This window comes from Nicotiana attenuata, chromosome 11 (genome assembly GCF_001879085.1).
Source record: "Nicotiana attenuata strain UT chromosome 11, NIATTr2, whole genome shotgun sequence".
Lineage (NCBI taxonomy): Eukaryota > Viridiplantae > Streptophyta > Magnoliopsida > Solanales > Solanaceae > Nicotiana > Nicotiana attenuata.
This window is the reverse complement of record NC_031999.1, coordinates 7438585-7463044: the sequence shown is the minus strand read 5'-3', so window position 1 is coordinate 7463044 and position 24460 is coordinate 7438585. Positions and strand designations below refer to the sequence as shown.

General features: G+C 37.1%; 2 protein-coding genes across 2 annotated transcripts; one reads left to right on the top strand and one right to left on the bottom strand.

The window, feature by feature from the left end:
- Positions 10516-14566, top strand: LOC109234076. Its single transcript, XM_019399923.1, has 4 exons — positions 10516-11659; positions 12267-12485; positions 12565-12656; positions 13577-14566. Exons 1-4 carry the CDS (start codon positions 10709-10711, stop codon positions 14358-14360), a joined length of 2046 nt encoding a protein of 681 aa, XP_019255468.1. The 5' UTR covers positions 10516-10708; the 3' UTR covers positions 14361-14566.
- Positions 14709-17743, bottom strand: LOC109234077 (transcription factor bHLH139-like). The gene is made up of 5 exons (XM_019399924.1): positions 17186-17743; positions 16881-17084; positions 16705-16770; positions 16547-16612; positions 14709-15058 (listed from the first exon to the last, which is right to left on the bottom strand). Exons 1-5 carry the CDS (start codon positions 17711-17713, stop codon positions 14960-14962), a joined length of 963 nt encoding a protein of 320 aa, XP_019255469.1. The 5' UTR covers positions 17714-17743; the 3' UTR covers positions 14709-14959.

Genomic DNA, 24460 nt, shown 5'->3' with positions numbered 1-24460 from the left:
ACATCTGGAGTTAAAACCAGATCACAATTAAAGAATCGGTGTGCTTTTGATGCTTTTCTATCTATCATTGAACCTAAAAATGTTGTTGAGGCTTTGCAGGATGCAGATTGGGTGAATGCAATGCAGGATGAGCTTAACCAGTTTGAAAGGAGTCAAGTTTGGCACCTAGTACCAAGACCCAAGGACATATCAATCATTGGTACAAAATGGGTCTTCAGGAACAAACTTGATGAAGATGGAACAGTTACAAGGAACAAGGCAAGATTGGTGGTCCAAGGTTACAGCCAGGAGGAGGGCATAGACTATGATGAGACTTTTGCTCCAGTTGCAAGACTAGAGGCAATCAGACTTCTCATAGCCTTTGCAGCACATATGGAATTCACTCTTCATCAGATGGATGTCAAAAGTGCCTTCCTAAATGGCTACCTAAAAGAAGAAGTGTTTGTGAAACAACCTCCAGGGTTTGAGAGTAAGGAATGTCCTGATCATGTGTACAAGCTGGACAAGGCTCTCTATGGACTCAAGCAGGCCCCAAGAGCATGGTATGAACGACTGTCAAAATTCCTGCTGGAGCATGGTTACAAGAGAGGTAAAATAGATAGTACCTTATTCTTAAGGGAAAAAGGTAAGGATCTCCTTGTTGTGCAAATTTATGTTGATGACATAATCTTTGGGGCCACCACTGACAAGCTAAGTAAGGACTTTGCAAAATTAATGGGGAGTGAGTTTGAAATGAGCATGATGGGTGAGCTTAATTTCTTCTTAGGCTTACAGATCAAACAAAGTCCAAATGGAACCATGATCCATCAGCAGAAGTATACAAAAGAGCTAATCAAAAAGTTTAAAATGGAGGAATCTAAAGAAATAGACACACCCATTGCAACTGCCGCTAAATTAGATGTTGATGAACCTGGTTCATCAGTTGATCAAAAGTTGTATAGGGGTATGATTGGTTCACTCTTGTATCTCACTGCTAGCAGACCTGACATTATTTTCAGTGTAGGACTTTGTGCTCGTTTTCAGGCAAATCCAAAAGAGTCTCACTTGACTACTGTCAAGAGGATACTGAGATATCTAAAAGGAACCACTGATCTGTGCCTTTGGTACCCTAAAGGTAGTAATTTTGATCTAGTAGGATATGCTGATGCTGATTATGCAGGTTTCCTAGTGGATAGGAGCACCTCAGGTATGGCACACTTCCTTGGTTCATGTCTTGTGTCATGGGCTACCAAAAAGCAAAACTCTGTGGCCCTATCTACTGCTGAAGCTGAGTATGTTGCTGCTGCTTCTTATTGTGCTCAATTACTATGGATCAAACAACAGCTGGTAGATTTTGGAATTGAAGTGGGATGTATTCCAATATTTTGTGATAACACTAGTGCTATAAGTATGACAAAGAACCCTGTTCATCATAAGAGGACTAAGCACATTGATGTTAGACACCACTTCTTAAGAGATAACTATGAGAAAGGATTGATTTCAATAGAATTCTGTGCTACTGATAAACAAATAGCTGACATCTTTACTAAAGCACTGAGTAAGAACTTTGAGAGGAACAGGTTGGAATTAGGGATGATTAAGATCACCTAATAGGTCCAGTTCAGAATGCACAATGAAAAAAAATGATTTTTTTGTTAGGAGTTCTAACTATTGTGTAAATATCTAGATCAATTCTTACTCAGTTTCATACTTTAATCAGTATACTCCTGTGACATGTGTATATATGACTCACTGATCTCTTACAAAGTTTTTTCTATTATGACATTTGAGGCATGTTCAAGAGAGTTCTACTTGAAGAACCTGGTTCATCAGTATATGCTTATGAGAAAGTTCAGGTATGTTTTCTATACGTTGCACAATTAGAAAGATTAATTTTTCAATCATGAGCAGAAGTCCTACATTCTTCAAATTCCTAGAAATTCTATCCGTTGAGCATTGAACCAGTTTCATTCTCCTAGAACTCTAAAGAAAACGGGATTTTCGCCTAAAATCTAGCGTCGCCTATTAACCACTAAGAGACCGGAATTCTAAAGTGATTAGACTTCTAATTGACTCCTGCAAAAAGCTGCCGTTACTGCAATTAGTTCTAATCATCTTTAAATACTCACCACACCCTTCTTCATTATTTCATAACCGTCAAAACTCCTCTCTAGTTCTGATTATCTTTTTCTCTCCAAATTTCCCAAATCTTCTCCAAAAATAATTCACCATGACGATAATCCTGGAACTCCCCCACTAGTATCCCCTTCTAATACATCCTCATCTACACCCCCTAGTGAAACCCCAAAACCAAGGTTCCGCCGGCAGAAAATGTTGGCTAGAAAAACTGTAGCTTTTGGTTCTTTGAGAAAAGCTCTAAATGAGAAATTGAGGGCTAGCCAGAAGAAGGAAAGTTCTGGTAAAGAATCTGACTCCAGCTCTGAGTCTGAAGCTTTTATCTCTGCCAGCGAAGGTGAAGAACATGGTTCCTCTGTCACTGACAAAAATCAAGAAACCCCTAGTGAGGTAAATACTTGTTTGGTATTCTCTAATGTAGTTGAAAATGTTAAAAATAGGTTTGTCTTGGTTGGTCCTGTCAAGGATGTACAGGGTGTTGATTCTAGTAGAAGAGGAGGTAAAAAGAAAGAAAAAGAGAGAGAGGGAGACAGTGGTAATGTGAGGGGAAATAAGAAAGAAAAATTATTGGCTATCTGTGGGAATGTTGAAGAGAGTGGTAACAACTCAGAGGGAAATAGTTCTGGGGAGGCGGCTGAAGGGCTAGTAAATTTAAGCAAGCATCAAGATGAACCTGGTGCATCTGCTGAGGAAACTTTGGCAGAACTTCTGAAGAAGGCTGAGGCCAGTTATGATCCAAAGAAGCGCAAGGCTTCCACACAAAAGGCTCCAACTGCTTCCAAGCCAACAAAGAAAAGTAAAGTGTCATCTCCAAAGCCTACTGTCCCTTCAGTACCAAAGGGGAGAGCTACTAGAAGCAAGGTGAAGCAAAGTGAAGCAGAATTGCAGAAAGCTCTGGATGAGAGCAGGAAGAAAAAGAGAGAAAAAGGAAAGGCTAAGGTTGTGGAGAGTGTTGAGATTGCAGAAGAAGAGGAGATGGAACTGGTCCATCAGGAAAGAGGAACAACTGAAGAGGTTCCCACACCCAAACCAAAAAGTTCCAAGACTTCTTCCAAGAAGTCTTCCTCAGTACCTGTACCTGCTGAATCTTCTTTAGCCAAAAGAACTAGGTCTGCTGTGAAGGGTAAACAAAAGAAAATTGTTGAAGAAGATGTAGAGTGGAGTGGTAGTGAAGAAGAGGAGGAATCTGAGAAAGATCAAGATAGGTTTGCCATCTTTGGCAGAAGGAAAATTTTGAAAGGAAGGTTGTTGAAAGACCTGGATGAGCCAGGTATGAGAAGATTGATGGATGCTCTTACTGCACAAGGGTGGAAGGACATGGTCCTTGAGATGGACGGAAGGCTGGCTAGAAATGAGTTGATAGAGTTTATGGCCAATGCCACTGTGAAAAATGGAGTAGTCTCCAGCCTGGTGAAGGGTGTAAAAGTGGAGTTTGATACAATCAAACTGGGTGAGATTCTGGACATACCAAGTGAAGGGTATGATGATTATACAAGGCAAAGGTGGCCATGTCTGGAATCTCTCCCCACTGCTCTCCAAATCACTAGGAATTTTTGTGAAGCTGCAAATGCTGAAGATGTACCTGAAGCCAGATTTGTTCAGAAGAGTGAGATGAGACCTGAGCACAAGGTCTTGTTTGAATTTGTTAACAAATGCCTGCTGCCTAGACAGGAGAGGAGGCATACTGCCAACTATATGGACCTGGTGCTTATGGAATGCCTTGTGAGAGGAAAGCAGATAAATTGGCCTGCTTTTATTGTCAAACTACTGGACAGGCTCATTAATGGCTCCAAGGCACATGAAACTCCATATGGGTTCATACTGACTACTGTGCTGGACAGGCTTAGGGTGCCTTTGAAGAAATGGGAGATGGCATCAAGCAAGGAGCATTTTGGTGTTAAGACTTTATTGGCTTGTGACTATCCTGTCAATGCCACCCCAGTTGAACCTGGTTTATCTCTGAAGACACCAGTGAATAGCAAGGTTAGGGCTTTGGTTCAAGAGTGTGGGACTAAGGATGCTGAAATTGCTAGGCTTCAGGCTCGTGTTGCTGATTTGGAAGCTGAAAGAGATGGCCTTCGAGCTGAGCTAGCAAAAGAAAAGGAGAAAAGTGAAGATGCTTAAGAATATGCTCAACCTTCTCCAAACCCAGCCCTCTAGTTCCTCCAAGCCTTAGGTCCTCCAGTTCTTGTTTTTGAACCTATCTAGAACCCCTAGTGACCCAAATTCGGGACTTTTTCTGTTTTTGTTGCTCATGTTTGGAAGTTTTTCTTTCTCCTTGTGGTCTGTTTGTGGAAACATATCCTAATCAATGACAATTTGTTTTTTCTCTTGTTCTATGAAGATTCTGACCTTAATAAATTTTATTTGTTGGTTGTTGATTAATTGAACCATGTTTTCACTTACAGTTGCCCCAGTGGCTATGAGTAATTATTAAAATCTAGGATTCACATTATTTGCAACTTTTCGATGATGCCAAAAGGGGGAAGAGATATTGTGCTTTACTTGTTATTCTGAATAATGTGATATTTATAACCTGATTAAACCTGGTCCTTGATGATAAGTTAAAATTTCTAAGTTAAAGTGTTGATGATTAAGCTGAGTTCCACAGGTTCTCTAATCAGTAAAAGCACAAAGTTTGTCATCATCAAAAAGGGGGAATTTGTTGGCCCAAGTTCAGGTGAAGTTTTGACGAATGACAAATGAACTCAGTCATGGACCAGGTCCATCATGTGAGACACAATGTTTATCAACCTATACATGTGAGATACACATGAAGGAGATAAGTCTCAAGGATAAAGCAGCAATATCTCCTGAACTGATCGAAAAGGTTGCATATTAGATGAGGAAAGAAAGTATCCTCATGGGAAGAGGACACAATCCGGATAAAGGATAGAGTTGGAGTTTGTATTGTTCAAGGACTCAACTTCGATGGAAGATCAGCAATTGAGTCTCAATCAAACTCTGATTACTAACTCATTAAATAACAGTAATTGTTCTCTTTTACAGGGATTGCACAAACGCAGAAGTGAAACTAAATTGAGAGCAAAAGAGCGAGGCAATTTTGCAAGCAATTTATGTGAGATTCAAGTGTGCATTCCTGAAGCTACTTGGACAAGATAGAAGAACCAATTCCATTGTGTTTATTCTTATTCTAGTTCAATTGTAGTAGGTGGTTTAAAGTTGTACCTTTCCAGCTTTTGTAGAAGCAATTGTAATAGGTACTTAAAGTATTCAAGTTATAGGCTAACTTGAAAGTGTCGCAACAGTTGAGGCTGTGTGCCACACTGGGATTAGAGTTTAATCCTTAGGTTTACAAGAGTTTTGTAAATGCTGTTTTGGCTCAGTGATTTTAGTGGAAGTTTGGGAAAATTCTACTGAGTAGTAGGTCGTGGTTTTTTTACCTTTTGAGCCAGGTGTTTTCCACGTAAAAATCTATGTGTTCTTTATTTTATGTACTCTTAATTCCGCAAACAGTAGTAGTAAGTACACCTAGAAGAACCAGGTTCTTCTAGAGCGAAAATTGGGTACCACACAAATCACCCCTTCTCTTGTGTGGTATTGACGTTTAGAACATCAGCATGTAATGAGTGAAAACATGTAGCAAGTTAAGGCATTTAACAAGTAAATCACGTGACAACTAGAGGCGTGTAACATGTATGGGCTAATAACATGTAAAGACATGAATTCGAAGATGACATGCAATAGAAGTAATTCAAGTGAAAGCCCAAGTGTAATAGTAATACACAAGGTAAAGACATAGCTATACAATACGGGCCAAAGAGAAAACACAATGATAACTACATAAGGAACCCAAATGGAGGTATCATACGAAACCACAAACACTAATGAAAACCAAAGTAAAGGACTGTAAGTGCTTAATGAATAAGTAATCATAACCATAAATCTAACATCCTTTCTTTTGTGCACCATAATAATCAACAAAATAATCCCATTTCAAACCGCACGAAAATGCTCATCGTGCCCACATCATATCAAGCATGAAAATACTCATGGTGCCAACATCATATCAACCGCACAAAAATACTCATGGTGCCAACATCAATCAACCGCACGGAAATACTTATTGTGCTAAACATGGCCCTATGGCTCCAATCATCATCTCTTAATACAAATAAATAAGCTTGGGTAACATGACAATATCAGGTATAGAAATATATTCCCGATATTACGATCAAGTTAAGTATGCAAACGAATCTAGAAAACGACACATTAAATCCTTTTTAAGATAGAAAATGCATAAAGACCCCATTCAACTTGTCCTGGAAAATTACTACACACCTAAACTTTAGGGGTGTCCTAGTACCACCCTATTCTTGTTCAAAGTGAAATTAATACCTCCTTCAAAGGTGAGGTGGCAGAGAAACTAATTTCACCTTACTCAAAGCGCGTGGAAGGCTGAGAAAATATAAAAAGCTACTTAAATTTTATAGATAATAATTTTCCATTGGTTGTTACATTTAATTACACTTAGTTAGTTGTATTTGATGTAATACTAACCTTTTTTATTTTCATTTTCCTGTTTTCTTTTCTTCTCCTTCCTCTTTCCTTTTCTTCTTTCTCTTTCCTCTATTGTCACAAGAGAGCAGCACCATACAATCATAATCGTAACAGAACAAAAATTAAAGATTGATAGCTCTTTCTACACCTATTTTATCATCTCCTCCACCCTCCAATTGTTCTTCACAGCTTGGCCGGAGCAAACAACCAAGGTGAAAACGAAAACCCAATACTTAATTGGATCTTTCGTAGCTTCCTCTTGCTTTGCGGTTGTGCTCTATACATTAACTTTACTTTATATATTTATCTTTTGACCAAGATGGAATAAGAAAATTGACGAGAAAACCCCAAAAAGAAAGATCATTTTCTTGTCAATATAGTCAGCTAGTTTCTCTTGCAAAGGTTCCATCAAAAAAAATTTTTCTGAAAAAGTCACTTCTTTAGTTGTAATTTGGTTGCCCATGGAGATCCGACAAATGTGACTGAAATTTCTTAGGCAAGCTGGAAAAGTTGATAAAAATGTTTAGAATATTTTTAATGAGAGAATGAAAGGTTCGATTGGGGGAGGGGGACGATTATTCCAGTCAAAGAAAGAAAAAAAATGAAAAAACCTGCGAAAATGCCACATGTCAGCGCGTGTAAACACTACTTGGGTAGAATTTGGTTGTGGCATTTTAGGGGTTAAATAAATTCATCTTGGATAAGGATAGGGTGGTAATAGGACACCCGTAAAGTTTAGGTGTGTAAATGATTTTCCAGGACAAGTTGAATGGGGTCTTTATGCATTTTCTCTTTAAGATATCCTATGTTCTAACATGATTTCTGACACAGATAATTGAGTTTATTAATTATAGAGTTAAGTGAAGCATAGATTAATGGACCATCAAGTTCAACAAAGGCACAAAGAAGCATATAATTCCCCCCTCCCGCGCATGGAAATCTTGGCACGTGCATATACGCTCGTCACCTCGTATATGCATCACCCCCGCATGTAGCAAATAATATTAATTAGTAGGAAAATTCCCTCAACAAAGTTAGACAAGACACTTACCTCATTCCAAAATAATTTTCACAATCCAATACCGTCTTCCATAGAAATAATCCTCAAAATGATCAAAACTTAGCCATATAATGTCTAACAAAGTCAAATAATGCTAAAGGAAATATCCTCAATCAATAAAGGTTCAATCTTGGCCAAAATACCAAAAGTCGTCACCAAAAGTCAATCCCGAGCCTGCTTGATCAAAATTCGAGACTCGGTCCAAAATTTAATTACCCATTCACCCCCGAGCCAGGTTATGTGATTTGTTTCGAAATCCAACCTCAATTTGAGGTCTAAATCTCTATTTTACAAAATTTTCAAATTCTACCCAAAACCCCCAATTTCTACTTTGATATTCATATCTGATGTTAAAATTCATGAAAATGTAATTGAAATTGATTGAAAACTACTTAAATATGCTTACCAATGAATTTGGGAAGAACAAGTTCTTCAAAATTCGCCTCTAGAGTGTTTAAGGTTGAGAAATAGTGTAAAATGATTTCCCCTCTTTTACTTAGCTGTAGACATCGCAATTGGAAACTTTAGTTTGCAATTGAGATGCTCGCAAATGCGAACCATTGTCTGCAAATGCGAACAACTTTCTAACCCATTAATGTCGCATTTGCGACCAAAAACCTCGCATTTGCGAAGTCCCTCCTATCGCAAATGCGGTCCTGGCTTCGCATTTATGAAGCCTCCCATTCTGCCCCCCCCCCCCTCCCCCCCCAAGTCGCAAAAGCGACAAATATATCGCAAAAACGGAAATCTCTTCTCTTGCACATGCAATCCAGACTTCACATTTGCGAGGTCATAAGCCCTAGCCCAAGTTTTGCAAAAGCGAAGATTGCATTTGCGAGCAGGTCTTCGTATTTGCGAGACTTGCAGCCCAGCTGCACCAGATGCTACACCAACTATCATTTCTTTTCCACAACTCATCCGAGCCTCTCGGGCTCCAAACCAAGCATACACACACGAGTAATAACATCCTACAAACTTGCTCGCTCACTCAAATCACCAAAATAATATCACTCAACAAGAATTGATTATCAAAACTCAAGATTTTTAAGTTTAAACCAAATTTTCCAATTTTTTTACATAATGCGCCGAAATACGCTCGAGTCACCTGGGACCCCAACCAGACATGCGTACAAGTCTAAAAATATCATACGAACTTTCAAAAATCGTCAAAATACCGATCCGAGTTCGTTTACTATAAATATTGATCATGGTCAACTCTAGCCTCCTTTAAGTCAAAAAATTTCATTTTCTTCACTCCTGAAAAATTTGATGCTCAAATAAATATAATAAACTTTTATTTTACCATTCAAGCAAATAAAAATTAAAAACATAATCCAGTTAAATCATACAAGATTTTGGCCGGGAGGTGATTATGTTTATGCAGAAACTAATAAATATTCTACTTGAGTTGAAAAATGTATTTACATTAAACCTACTTTGATATAATTGTCTTAATCTACTAAAAATTTACTTTATTGAGTCGAGTATTTTTTTTCTGCAATAGCCAAAAAAGTTACAATTTTCTTTTTATATAGTCTTGATTCATTAAGAAATCTTCAATTATCCAAACACATGTTTTAATAATCGGGGTATAAGCGCAACGCGCGTATTCTGAAACTAGTAATATCTAAAAGGAAAAGGGTAGATTTGTCATTTTTCCTTTTCTAAAAAATATTATTTTTGATTGAAAATAATAGAAAATAAAATTAGAGTATGAAAGGGAAATGAATCCAAACCTTTAAATTTCTCCCTTGTACACATGACACGAGAACTCAATTGAGGAGAACGCCATACTACTGGAGCAGACCCTAATCTGTCAATAATATATTCTTGTCGTCAATCAAAAATTAATAAAAAATACTAGAGGGTGTTTGGCTAAGCTTATAAGTACTTTTCGGCTTATCTACGTGTTTGGTAAAGTTAAAAGTACTTGTAAGCCAATTGTTTATAAGCCAAAAGATAAGCTAACACCCCCAACTTATGATTTTTTAGCTTATAAGCACTTTAAGTTTGACCAAAATTTTTACTATTTTATCTCTAAAATATTCCTTTTTAAAACAAAACTCAAGTATCCCTACGTCAAACCTATTTCTTCACTGCAAACCTATTTCTTCACTGCCTCACGTATTGATTCAAACCTAAATCTTTTGCCTCTTCAAGTCTGCAATTCTCACTAATATTTGAGGTAATCAAATTCTTTATTTCTTTGCATATTTGTATTTATGTAAACACTAGTATCCTCCATGATGAATCCTATAAAGTACGGATTAAGCGTTTGTTTTTTCTCTTCAAATATTTTGTCCTATTAGGTTTATTTGTTTATTGAATTTATTTTTGTCAATTTATTAATTATTATCATATAACTTATTATTATATGCTTATCATAAAAGTTATCTTATCTAATCACAGTTATATTTAAAATAAAATGACAAACAAAATATATTGTATTTGAATCGATCTCGAATCTAAATTTTGAAGAAATTACACCCTTATACGTAAACAGTTCTAAGGTTATTTAAGTCATTTTAACAGAAAAAGAGCTTATTCGCACTTTTTTATCAAATATTGCAACAACTTATTATCAATTTCAGCACTTGTATACAAATACGTAACTGCTTATTTATTAAATCAGTTTCCAACACTTAAAAGTTGTTTTCAACACCAAAGGGGGCTCTAAGACCTTAATTATCCAAGAATCTAATAGTGAGAATGGGGAAAAAACAATATTGGACCCCTCTAACCGTTTTAACTACCTCTCGAGCTCCCGCTTTCCATGCCCATCTCTTTCATTCATCCAATTCATCATATTCATTCTTTTCTTCAACAACTAATTCCCCTCTTTGGGGTCAAGCTGACGCACTTTCTTCACAAACTTTATCCAGGAAAGACAGTCAGCACAAAGACCTCCAAATTCGGATTTATACCTGAATTTCCTGAACCCTTGTTATTTGGATCAATAGGTCTATCCATTATGCCCTCTTTCATGTGATATAGTTTTGGACTTTCATCTGAATGTCCTTCTTTTATCTTTTATGTACCCTTATTGTAACACAAATTCAATTTTGCTTACTGATCTTGATAGTGGGGGTGAGTCAATCTCTATCCATGAAAATCATGGCGTCTTTGAAATCCGGGGTTCTTGTAAGGTTACTTGAAGATATGAAAATGGGTGGTAATCCCTCAGAGGATGATCGAAAACCCAACTTGTTGCAAATCAGAAGTATAATTCCTGTTCTTGAAGAAGGTGATCATCTTTGGCCTAACAGAGGATTTTACCTTAAAGTTTCAGATATTTCACATGCAATGTACGTTTCTTTGCCTGAAGAGCAAAATGAGATGATTCTTGCAAATAAATTGAGACTGGGGCAATTCATATATGTGCAGAAATTGGAGGATGCTCACCCTTTCCCATTACTCAGAGGCGTAACGCCTCTCCCCGGTAGGCGTCCATGTGTTGGAACCCCTCAAGATATTGTTTCTGTTTCAAATTTTATGAAGGTTCTTGAGGCATTTGATTCTGATTGCATTGTTGAAAAGGGTGTCATTTCTGAGAACAGGATTATTCCATCCAATTCAAGAAAGTTATCTCGCGGATTATCCGATCCTGAGGGGTTGAAAAAGAAAAATGATGATTTGGAGGGAAAATCGTCTAAAGGCAAGTTTCCATCTTTGAGTGCTTCAAAACTCCGTCCAGGCGAGAAGGTGATGGCCCTGGATTGCACTCCTAAAAGATCCGACATTGAGAGGAGAAACTCTCATCTTTTTCGGGAACTACAAAAGACTAGGAAAAGGTCTTTTGATATTGATAGTGATACAGAAAGCATATTGTCATCAATCTCATTTTCGTCTCATAACTCCAAGAGAAAAAGTTGGAACGAGTCAGAGATTTTGGGAATTAAAGAAATCTTTGATTCTTCAGTTGTTAAACACGATATCAGACCGCCTCGTAGTCGTAGTGCAACTGTGAGTGCTGCTGTCTGACTGTCAATTTACTTTCCTTCATGTTTATTGTTGCTATAATATGAAGTCCGAAAATCTACTGGTCGGTATAGACGATTGTACTTCAATGGAGCATAAGTTTTTGATAAAAAAGTAGCATGATTTTGCTAGTAACTTTTGGCTTATCCATAAGCCTGGCTAAGTTTGGTTACTATCAATGTTGCCACATAAAATGTTAATAAAAGAAAACTCCATATCCATTGTGATAGATGGTTTCTGTACAGTTTTTTTATGCAACTAAAACCTAAGTCAAGTACCAATATGTAGATGTGATAAGAAAAGCTGCCATGTTGATAAGGTTTTAGCAACTTCGTTTGGTTTATTGAGTCAACGCTTGGTATTAGAATTTAGTACTGCATAAGTTGTAAATGATGTCTGCACCTATTTGGAGTAATAGCCAGTGATTAGTGTCCAAGCAGATACATTTTCTTTACATAATTGATGTGGCTATACTTCTCCTTTGTCTTTATTATTCGTCATTGGCTAATATCGCCTTGCTTAAGGACTTTGGCATACTATTCTTTTTGTGGTTTGTCCTTCAAGTTCATCCTTATTCACTTTATATAGACAGGTTTCACCAGTTCGTTCTGTAAGGTATGATAGCTCGGATGAAAATTCAAGTTCAATACCAAGAAGAAGAGAAGTTGGTTCTGCAAAGAAAATGAAGAGTTCCACTAAGAGCAAAACTTGTTTCTCCAAGATAAATTCAAGTTTAGCCAATGACAGACGAGGGGCAGAAACTGGTATATCATGGGACTCACTCCCCTCGAGCTTGGTGAAGCTTGGAAAGGTAGTAAGTTACTTTCATAGTAATACTTGCATGAATATATAGTTGGGTGATTTACTGACATTTGTGATTGGTACATCAGGAGGCTGTAAAGCAAAGAGACATTGCTCTTGTTGCAGCTACTGATGCTTTGCAAGAAGCTTGTGCGGCTGAGAGGTTGCTAAATTCCTTAAGGTGCACTTTCTCATACAAATCTTACTTTACGCAACATGAGTTATTTTCTATTTTGTCTTGCATTCTTCTTGATTTTTGTCTAGTCCCTGTTGCTTTAAGTTAAGATGGCGTATATGTAGGCTCAGGTAGTAATAATAGAAAAGTAGGATCTTGAACTCTAGAAAACTGTCTAGGTGAAGCTAAAAGAACTAGCAACTAGTTTCAAGTTACAATCTTGATAATGGATTTACTTCTTATCATCTGTAAATATTCATGGGTTGTCTTTTAATGATCCATAGCACATTTTTCACATGTTGAGAATTAATATAGACATCTACGTCGACATGAAACCTATGCTAGTAATTAGACCTACATCATTGGCAAGTGATCATTATCGGAAGAACAGTTCATCTTCCTGCATCAGTAGAGATCAACCTGGTTTTTTACTTGTAAAGATCATGAAATGTACCATTTTACCATTTTCTAAATAGGGAAACACACAAGGTAGAGGTAGAGGTAGCACCTGGTGAAAAAAAAGAGTTAACTGAAGGAGTTCACTGAAATGCTAATTTAAGTCACGACTGACTACCCAAAGACAATATAGGGACTTTATTGGCAGTTGCCATGCCAGAGATTAAATAATTTAAGAGCATATGACATTAGACATAATGGTGGTGAGAATGTCCGCAAAACTATTAGATGTCACTATCAAAACAACGTACGAAAGAAAGGTATTGGGACAGTTAATCTTCCTGCTCATGAGCTGAAATTCGCGTGAGTGCATTGCTTCTGTTTTCCATTACAAGTCGTTATGTTATTTTGCCATTACAAACTTAATATACTATATCGGCTTATTGTTTAGTGCACATTACTTGTGTTACTTTTCGCATACCAATCTTCCTTAATTTTGGATGGTGACTAAGGCATGTTTCATTCTCCAGCAAATTTTCAGAGTTCCATTTAGCTGAAGAAGATGATCTCCAGCCTCATGTTGATAAATTTTTTGATCTTCAAGATGACATGGCTCAGACAAGATTGGTATTGCAGTCACTGACAAACATAAGTCCACTTAGAACTTCAGGAGAAGCTGACACCAATTCAGTTAAGGAAGCATTGACTATTGCAGTTGAGAGAAAGAGAAATGCATCCACGTGGATAAAATCTGCTGTGGCTCTTGATCTTACACCATGCTCCACTGCCCTCAATCCAATCCTTAATAACACTATGGCTGTCACCAATACGTCGAAGAAGACAAGCACATCAAGTCGAATAAGTACCAAACCGAAAGGGTCATATATCATTAAATCGAATAGGAACAGTACCGATGAGATTCCTTTCTTACTGTCATCTGAAAAAGATGAGCAACCTGATCAATGGACTAGGGGAAGCACAACACCTGCAGCCACTGTCCTAGCTTCATCGTTGCAGGACGAGTGTAGAAAATTGTTTTTGGGATATGTAGAGAAATACCTAGATGAGGTTGAAAGAAAAGCCTCTTCAATGGTATTAGATAGCCAAATAGCAGGAATGATGTACAAGGTGAAGAGAGTCAACGATTGGTTAGATGTGATAATCAATAAGGAGGCGAATGCTCAAAAGGATGGGGGCAACTTGGATGATTCAGAAATTGAAGTTTGTCAAAGGGTGAGAAACAAAATATATGGGATCTTACTGAAGCATGTTGAGAGAACTGCTATGGCTTTTGGAAGTTGTAATTCCACTTAAATTGCCTAGTAATGATATCAATCAGACCTGATGACGGTATATTGACATTCAGATATAAATGCAAAGTGCTTGGTAAATATAAAAAATGAGGGTGAAAATATACAATGTCGTCTGAAATATACAATTCCAAGTAAATGTGCAAGACTGAATTCTCCAAGATTATTTGCACTTCACGCTTAACTTTGCCTGATCTGAAGTATATTTTACATTGCAAGAATAAAGTAGAAACAATCAGTCTCATAATTGATAGACCAACAAATTAGAAATCAATCATAATTATAGATGGTTTCTTTTAATTCAGCTTTGTATATTATATTAACACCTTAGGTAACGATGAGAAAATGCTACAAGCACCTAAATTTCCTTCATCATGTTGAGGTGGCAGCTTATTTCTACATTTGAATATTCAATCAGAAGAATCATTACTCCTCATGGATAAGATAATAATCAGTCCCATATACAATTAGATGAGTCTTGATTCAGCACCATTTATGACAATAATTTCTTTCTCCTTGCGTTGCATGATAATGCTCTCAATTTACTCATATAGAAATCTAGTATCGTACGTCATGCATGTGTGGAGCTTTAATTTTTCAACATTATGATTTTGGAGTGTCCATCTTCATGAGATCAAGCCCAATGTCCATTCCGTTGTATGCAATGGGAGCATACATCCATAGATCATCAGACCCCAAGAGCTATAGACGCCCCCCGAAAAAAAAGGCATCACATTAATCTTTTTTCATAGCCACTCATGGCGTTATTAAACTAATGCATACAGTTATCACAAACCACCTTACTATAATACATTTCCTTTATACCACTCCCTTCAAACCATATGATGATGGACAATAAAGCTGTAGATTCTTATGTCTCCTTTTGCATTGTGCACGTGTATACGATGAGAGTGACTCTCAACCTATTTTATCCGCACACAATGCAAAATGGATAAAATTTTGGTATCCACCTATTTTATCTGCTCGAAAATAGGTTGGATACCCGACACTAAAAACAGGTTAAATATGGGTCAACCCATTTAATCCGCTCAAGAAAAGGGACAACCCGCGGGATAAAAATGGACTTCACCCATTAATGATCCAGTAGGTACAGACATGGTGAACGAACTTCATATATCCCTTTTCTACTCAATCCAGAAACAAGATCGGACGTTATCCCGGTTCGTCTCCATTTTTGTGAAACTACGGTTTACTTTGGTTTGAATGTAAACTAAAATAAGCGGCGTTTATTCAAACCAAGTCTGGAATTGATCCTTTTGCAGATTTGCCATCTTACACCCCTTTACTATTGAGATTGCAAATTAAAAGGCAAAAGTCAAGGTTTTGTTTCTTTCTTGTTTTTCTTTGTTTTTTCTTTTCTTTTCTCTTCTTCTTTTTTCTTTTTTGTCATAAGCTAAAGTCTAGCTCTTAACTGGATGTAATTTTTTATGACGGAATCTTTCTTCTTTTTCATAATTGTTTGATTTATTTGAATGAAAAATTAAAATTAGAAAATGTCCCGTACATTTTTGTGGCATTACATTTTAATAATATGTATTAATGTGGCTTTGCACCTGAATTTAAAAGGGAAATGTTACTTAACAAGTTAAAGTATTACTTATCTATATTACTAGTCTCTGGACACGTGTCTATTCCATATAGGACAACCAATATTTCAAGTGACGAGCTTAAAATTTAAAGGTAGCAAGAAGTTATACTCTGTAATAGCTTTGATTAAAAAATTAATATTGTTTATGTAAATAATAAATTATTAAATACATCATTATAGTTGAAGAAACATGTGGATATTAATATAAAATAAAAACTAATTATCAGGTGTAGTAATTAAATGTTGATCATGAAATAACGATATTAATTTAATTTTAAAATCGTTATAACAGCAAAGCAAAGAGTGATCCAACCTTTGCAGAGATTACCTTCAAGAAATGACCATTCAAAAGCCCGTAGATTATATTATCCGTCGGTTAATCTATTTTTTATCCGTATTAAATATGAGACGGATCAGATATTTTATCTGTTTTTGCCTAACCCATTTTCGACCCGTCCATATTCGACCCAACCCGCCCGTTTGTCGTCCCTGGATGAGACTATCAAGCTATAGATATCTCTCTATCATCTTGTTTAATCCCAATGCATTTTCACATTTAGTTAAGGGAAAATAAATGTTACCTTGATCTGGAGTTGCAAGAATTTGACATACTGGACAGCCTCTTCAAGCATGGTGCTAATATGAACCTGTCAATCGAATATTTAAGTTCAAGTTATCTCAGCAGATGATCATTTCATAATCACAAATGCATGCAGTTTAAATATATGGCTACACTTACCTTTGTTCCATTAGGGACGAGATTCTGCAAGATTCTCAGCCTCTCATTAATCCTCTCTCTTCGTTTCTGTAAGATGGGAAATAAGGGACGATCCTTTTGACATACATATACTAGCAGATCTCGAAACCAAGTAACATCTGATAATTACATAAAAAAAAAGGAAAATACATATATACCCTGGCATACAAGCTCTGGGGTTCAGTTGCTGAACCCCTGCTGGCTCTGGTTTTTCGGGTTAACTCGTGAGAAACATTAACAGATTCATCTTCTGAGCAGCAACTGATCATAGAGTTCTGTCTCAGAATCGCTGTCTTGTTTTCCTCATCCATCTCACAGCTAGTCTTCTTCAGCTTTACGCTTCTCTTGTTATTTTGGATCGCCTATATTAATTAGAGAAATGTAAATATGTAATCAAGAATGAACCCCATTCTGACAATATATAAGAAAATCAAAAAAAAATGATACTTAAAGTAATACTCACATCCCCAAGCAGCCGCCGGGATCTTTTCTTAGAGCTGTCTGGTGGACTATCCACCTTGTCTTCTATAGGCATGTTTTCACCAGACTCCATGCTATCATTGCTCATATCTTGGTTAATAAGGAAATCATCCACTTCAATCATTGCATTGTAATTAGTAAGCGAGGGTGAACTAATTATGTTTTCACCTTCCACGTCCATGCCATATCGATCCATTATTATTGAACTATCGTTTCTTATCATCACATTTGATCGAAAATGACTCGGGTAGTAGCTGCTTTCATGACTCGGCAGAGGGGAAAATGGAAAACTACTACAACCACTGTAACTACTTCCTTGTGAAAAAAAGTTTATACTATTGTTAGTGCTCACAGTTGATTCATAACTAGTCAATGAAGTACTAATTGGTAGCTCATTTGTAAGTGAACAGTTGTCAGGCAACTGTGACATGAATTTAGCATCCTGATCAGTAGAATAGATTCCACTGAAGGAGCTCCATTCCCCTTCAGACATGGCTGCCAAAGGATTCATGCTCTTATTACAAACAACAACCTCAAGGAAATGAATATAATAGATCGATGTTTGGAAATAGTGGGAGATAAAGACATATATTTATACCAACACAAGTGAAGACTCTGTCTTGTATATCAATATTTTTGGAATCAGTAACCAATGATTAATGAGCAGAATATCCACCAACTAGTTTAATAATACTTCAATTCCTTTAATTTCCTCCACTTTCTATGCCATATTTTCAGTTTTAATTTGTTCTAAAAAATGACACCATCTTACATTTGGAAACTCTTTCAACTTTAAATTTCTTATTTTTACCCTTAATGATATGCGCTCTAGTAGCCATTGGAAACATCATGGCATTTTTGAACTATAATTTCTAATAGTATTTGATATGTGTCAAAAACTTTTCTTTCTTTTTCTGAGTTTCGCATCAATCAACTAATGTCAAACAAGATGAAATGGACAAGTATTGGTCATTTGTCCACAATGGGCCAAGTACAACTCATAAGACTTGGTTAACTAATTATGAAAAAAATTATGCAACCCTTCAGGGGCTTGAAAATAACACTATGCATCCCATTAAACAATTAATAATAATTAGTATTATATATATACACCAATCATTGAGAAAAGGATTAACTGTTACCTGTTACTGTCAACTATCGAACACTTAATTAGGGAAAGCTGGAAGTGAGATAAGGGAAGGGAGACAGAATATCTGGAGAACGTGAGGGTCTTTTTCAATACATAAAAAACATAGTAAAATAAACTGAAACCAATGAAATGACATCACCAAGTAACACATAGTTCATGCTGGTGAGTCTGACATTCTTAAAACTATCTGGAAAAAGAGATAGTAATATCTTCCACGCTTAAATACAAACTGATGACCGACATATGTATTATATGGGATGACAGCTTGACCTATCTGATCAATGACTGCTATGATTTTGTTCAATCACCTCATGTTAGGAAAAGGTTTGTTGGTTCTAAGTACACGCAAGTATATGTGACCGTCAAGTAATAAAGTGATTTAAAAGTCGAATATCTAACTCGCAGAGACTTAGAATAATCGCTAATTGAGCTAACTAAAATCGATTAACTACTCAAGGTAATCAAAAATAATGGTTTTCTGTTAATCTACTGTTGCGAAAATTAAATAAGTAATAAACTAAACTAACAAGAGCGCAAAAGTTTGTTGTTGGATTTAACTTAGAGGAGATGAAAATTCCAGGGTCATGGTCGGTTTATCAATCCTGTTGAGTTCGTAAGTACACTAGTTAATACGAATTATCTTGCAACGACCGGTCGGTCGTTTTTTGTATTGTAGCCCCGTTCCCCTATTTATTGCTTCTTCTATGTTCATTTATGGTTATGTTACTTGCCGGGGTGGTTGGATTAGTTTCGGGGAAATTTCGGAGTGAATTGGGACACTTATAGCCCGTTTGGCCAAGCTGCAGAAATCAACTTATTTTGAGAAGTGCTTTTCTCAAAAGTACTTTTAGTGAGAAGCAGTTTGTGTTTGGCTAATTAATTTGAAAAGCACATATGAGCAGCAATGGGTGTTTGGCCAAGCTTTAAAAAACTGCTTCTAAGTGTATTTTTCTCAAAAGTATTTTTCAAAAAAGTGCTTTTGGAGAGAAGCTACTTTTTTCTGCTTCTCCAAAAGCACTTTTTTCCTTTCAAAAGCTTGGCCAAACACCTTAATTTTAAATAAAAAAAGCACTTTTGACAAAAAAAAAAGCGCTTTTGTCTCAAAAGAAGCTTGGCCAAACAGGCTATTAGTCCCAAGTTTGAAAGCTTAAGTTGAAAGAGTTGACCAGAGTTTGACTTTTGTGTAGACGACTCTGGAATAAAGTTTTGATGGTTCCAATAGCTTCGTACGGTGATTTTGGACTTAGCCGTATGTCCGGATATTGATTTGGAGGTCCGTAGGTTGGTTTGCTTTTTGGCAAAAATTGGAAATTTGAAGGTTTCGAGGGTTGAGAGATTTGACCGAGAGATGACTTTGTGGGTACCGGGTTCAGATTTTGGTTTCAGATGTTATAATAGGTTCATTGTGTAATTTGGGATTGGCATGCAAAATTTAGGGTCATTCGGAGTTGATTTAATATGGTTCGACATTGGTTTTAGAAGTTGGAAATTCATTAGTTTCATTAGGCTTGATTTGGGGTGCAACTTGTGATTTTGGTGTGGCTTGAGGCAATTTGAGGGTTCGAGTAAGTTCGTACTGTATTTTAGGACTTATTGGTGTGTTTGGATGGGGTCCCGGGGTGTTTCGGATGGTTGTCAGTTCATGTTTTGGACTTGAGGAACTGCTGAATCTGTGCTTTTGGTTTCCTTCTTTGCGATCGCGAATAGTAGGTGGCGATCGCGATCGCGATCGCGATCGTGTAGGGTTATTGCTGGCAGGTGAGTCTTTGTTCTTCACATTCACGAAGAGTTGGACGCGTTTGTGAAGCCTTGGGGCATTTTTTCATCGCGAACACGAGTGATGAGACGCGTTCGCGTAGAAGGAATGGAGGGCATGAGGATGTCATGCATTTGTTCTTTGCGGTCGCGAGACCTGGACCGCAATCGCGTCGCTGTAGGGTGTTGACGTCGCATTCGCGACTGAGCTGTCGCGTTCGGAAAAGAGGATTGAGCAGTTTTTGAATTTTTTTTCTTCGCGATCGCGAAAGGTAAATACATGGCAGATGTTTAAAATCCCATTTCGAGGGTTAGACTTATTATATCACATGTTGAGTTAGAGAGCTCGGTTTTGGACGATTTTGGAGGAGATTTTCACAGTTTGGATCGGAGTAAGTATTTTTTGACTCGGATTTATTATTATTTCATGATTGCATCTTTGTTTTTAGCATTTAATTGGTGAATTAATGTGAAGAATGAGGGAATTTAGTAAGAACTTCCTAAAGTGAAAATTGAGGATTTGAAGGTTGAATCAAGGTCGGAATTGGATGAAATTGGTATGGTTGAACTCGTAAATGAATGGGTATTCAGAATTTGTGAGTTTGAACGGGTCCCGGCGTGCGGGCCCGGGATTGAATTTTTGGGTTGGCTTTTTAATTTTGTTAAAGATGGAAACTTTATTGTTTGAAGTTGTTTCCTACGGTATTATTTGATGATGTTAAGTTGTTTGTGACTAGATTCGAGTCGTTCGTAGGTCGATCCGCGTGGGAAGGGCTTGTTTGAGTATTGATTTGCGCGTTTTGAGGTAAGTAACATTTCTAAACTTGGAACTGAGGGTAATTATTCCTGAAAAATATGTTATTGGTGATGTGTTGGGGTGACGCACATGCTAGGTGACGGGCGTGTGGATGTACACCGGAGTATTCACGATTTGGATGGACTTTTTGGACTATGTTGCTATCATGCCTTGTTTATCCATGTTTTTCCTACTTGTTAGATTAATTGAGGTGTGATTCATTTTAGACATTATATTAAGGCTATGTGGTGATTTGATTGAAACTTGATGAGGCTATTTCTGTTGCTTTGTCTTATCTGACTTAACTATAATTATACACTCAGTCATGATTATTTATTTGCATATTATATCTCAGTCTCTGTTTATCATTCATTGTTACATCACATGTTATCATTATGTTTCCGTACGTGAGTTGATGGGATGAGTGATATGGGATTGCGAGCCCTTGAGACTTGAGAGCTTGATGATTGGGGTGGACGTTAGAGCCGCATAGAGAGTGTTATTATCGATCGGGCTGATGCCGCAGCAGGCCATATTGGATTTATTATTATTACTATTATTATGTAGATCGGTTTGCATGTCGTAGCAGGCCTTATTGGCTTTTGATGAGCGCTTGGGTAGGATCCGCCTCTTCGGAGTCTGATATACTAGTAGTGAGCGCAGGCACAATGATATTTACACGTGCTTTGGTAAGGGGCATTGATGCCAGGCACCCTTACAGTGTTGAGTGATTGTGTGTGTGTGATGAGTGGGCATTTGAGGTAGACAGATTGAGTATGTTGAGAGTGAGTGTACTTCGCGATATCACCGTGAAATCATTCTTTGACATGTATACTTGACATGTAGGCATAGAGATGTATCATGCCTCATGCTAGCTGTAATTGGCATGTTCTTATTAGTGTTGGGCTTTAAATTGTTAAACTTGAAAGCATGTCTAAAATTCTATAAAATGAACGAGTTGATCATGATAATTTCTTGAGTTCCTTATTGATATTGTCATCATTATCTCCGTGTTGTCATTATATTGGATTCTGACTGTCTCCTTCCGATCTCGTCACTGCTTTTAGTCCAAGGTTAGTTCGGTTACTTATTGAGTACATGGGATCGGCTATACTCATACTACACTCAAATCTAGGTACATCTGGACGTGGTGATTGCTAGATCCGAGTTGGTACTAGTATTTGGAGACTTCGAGGTAGCTTCCATGACGTCACCTTGACTCTCTTTCCTTATTTTTCTTATTAGTGTTCTATTGTTCAGATAGTTGTACTACGAATTCGGTTTATGTTTCGATACTCAGTAGTGCTCATGTACACGTTGACACCAGATTTTTGGGATGGTTATAGCAGTATTATTATTGTTTCTGTCAGATAATTATGATATTTCCTCTATTAAGTTTATTAAGCCATGTTTATTCTTTTTCTTAGTTATTATATGATTGTTGTCTTGCCTGACAAGTAGTGTTAGACGCCGTCGCAGCTTCGATGGGAGTTGGGTCGTGACATATCTACGGTTGCTAGTTGACCGGATCGTTTGTATAAATAGCATATTCCGACAATACTATCTGTCTATCCACAAGATATCATATTCCTTTGGAATTTAATCTATCATGAACGAAGAAAATACGACATTCAACTAAGCAAGACTGTTAGGTATAATCATATCATAAACCGTGAAATCCTTCCCTGTGCCACGGGTTCAGAAACAAGGTCTCTCTAATTCTACTTTAATCTAAACATGGCTTTTCCAAGCATAGCAAAGATAGTAGGGTAAATTGGTGGCCACACAATTCACAAATTAAAACTAGAATTAGAGAAACAACCAAAGATGATAATTCGAATTAACAAAGACGTAGTAAATAAATGTCAATATTCATGACAACTACAACCCTAGAACGTGATGTTTAGCTCCACATAGTCATGGTAGCAAAATAGCAAATCATCTAAAGAAATATAAAAATTACTAAATTTGATAGAAGAGAGATGGAATCTGAAGAATTCCCGACCTCCACTGCGGCTCGTGCTCTCCCTTGGTGAAATTCCCCTCTCAAAAACATCCAACTCCCACATCAGACATGTTTAGGGAGTATTTATAGACTAGGATCGAAGTCTCCAAGTCCAAATTTCAAAAGAAAACAATTTTCTTTCGGACAGGGTACCGGACCTTTAACCGTGCAAGGCCTGATCTGGGGCCAGGAAATAACCTGGCAAGGCCTAGTTTGGGGCCAGGAAATAACCTGGCAAGGCTTGGTCCGGGGCGAGATGAAAGCTCGCCTCGCCTGGTGTGGGGCGAGATGAACCTAGCCTCTGGCTAGGTGGGCCGAGTTCTGGGGCACGGTCCCTCCTTGTCTTGCTCCGACTTCTCATTTCATGCTCTTTTCTTGTATTTTCAACATCTTTTTGTGCATTGTTTATTTCTTTATGCATTCCAATGATCCTATACATAAAACAACTCAATTAATCTCAAACATCACACAATTAATCGTTAAAACACCAAAATATAAGGCGAGTAATGCACTAATAATATGGAATTATATCCAAATATCACTACCCCACACTTAAAAATTGCTCGTTCTCGGGTAAACCAACTATTTACACTATCTTTGAGCACTTTATACTCAACACATTCGAAGAACACTACACCTATGATTATGGTTGATAGCAACAATTAAAATCTAGCATATGCACTCGACACACACTTCCCTTTAACTTTATGCCACACTTCAAAAATATTCAATACAAAAACAACATGCTCATAACAATCCTAGACCTAAAAATCGACTCAATGTCATAATGCACTCATGGCTTGAATGCTCAACATTGCATAGAAGTCTAATAGCGTAACATATCTATCGTGAAACGATGTTACCTTATAACAAAATCAAAGAGAGTAAGTCAAATCCACACATTCGAATCTTATGCAAAAATATAGTTTAAGGACTCACATGTATCAAAAGAAATCGCTCATACTCAGAAAGAAGTCACATGCATGCAAAAGATACCATAAGCTTGCCCATTATGTAAACATCTACTAATGTAGGCTCGCTCAATCTAAAATCAATTAGGACTTTTTCATGGTTGTAATGTGAGATAAGGGACATGTAGGATATATTTAGGAGTAGTGACTAACCCTCCTAAGCACTTTAACACATAACATATTCAACTAAGCGCAAATGTCTTCAACCCGACTTCAATTTCACAAACAAGATCACTCCCAAAAACGTTCCCTCTTTCTTTAAGCACTACCTTAATTCATACCTACTAGCAAGAACAAGATGCCAATTTGTTTATCTACATTTTTCAGATTTTTTTTTTTTTTTTTTTCCAACAATATTTTTTTCTCTTTTACATTTCCCGCTAGTGGTGTATTCCTTAAAATATAAGTGCACCTATCTTCCTTTTATTGATCCCACTCAAAAGGCACCCAATTACCCTTCTTACTACTTTCTAGCGCTTATTTACACTTAAGCCCTTTAAGAGGTAAAAGGATCAAAACAATATCAATTAAGACCAAACAGGGGTATAGGCTTATAACGTGGGTGCCAAATAAAAGTCTAT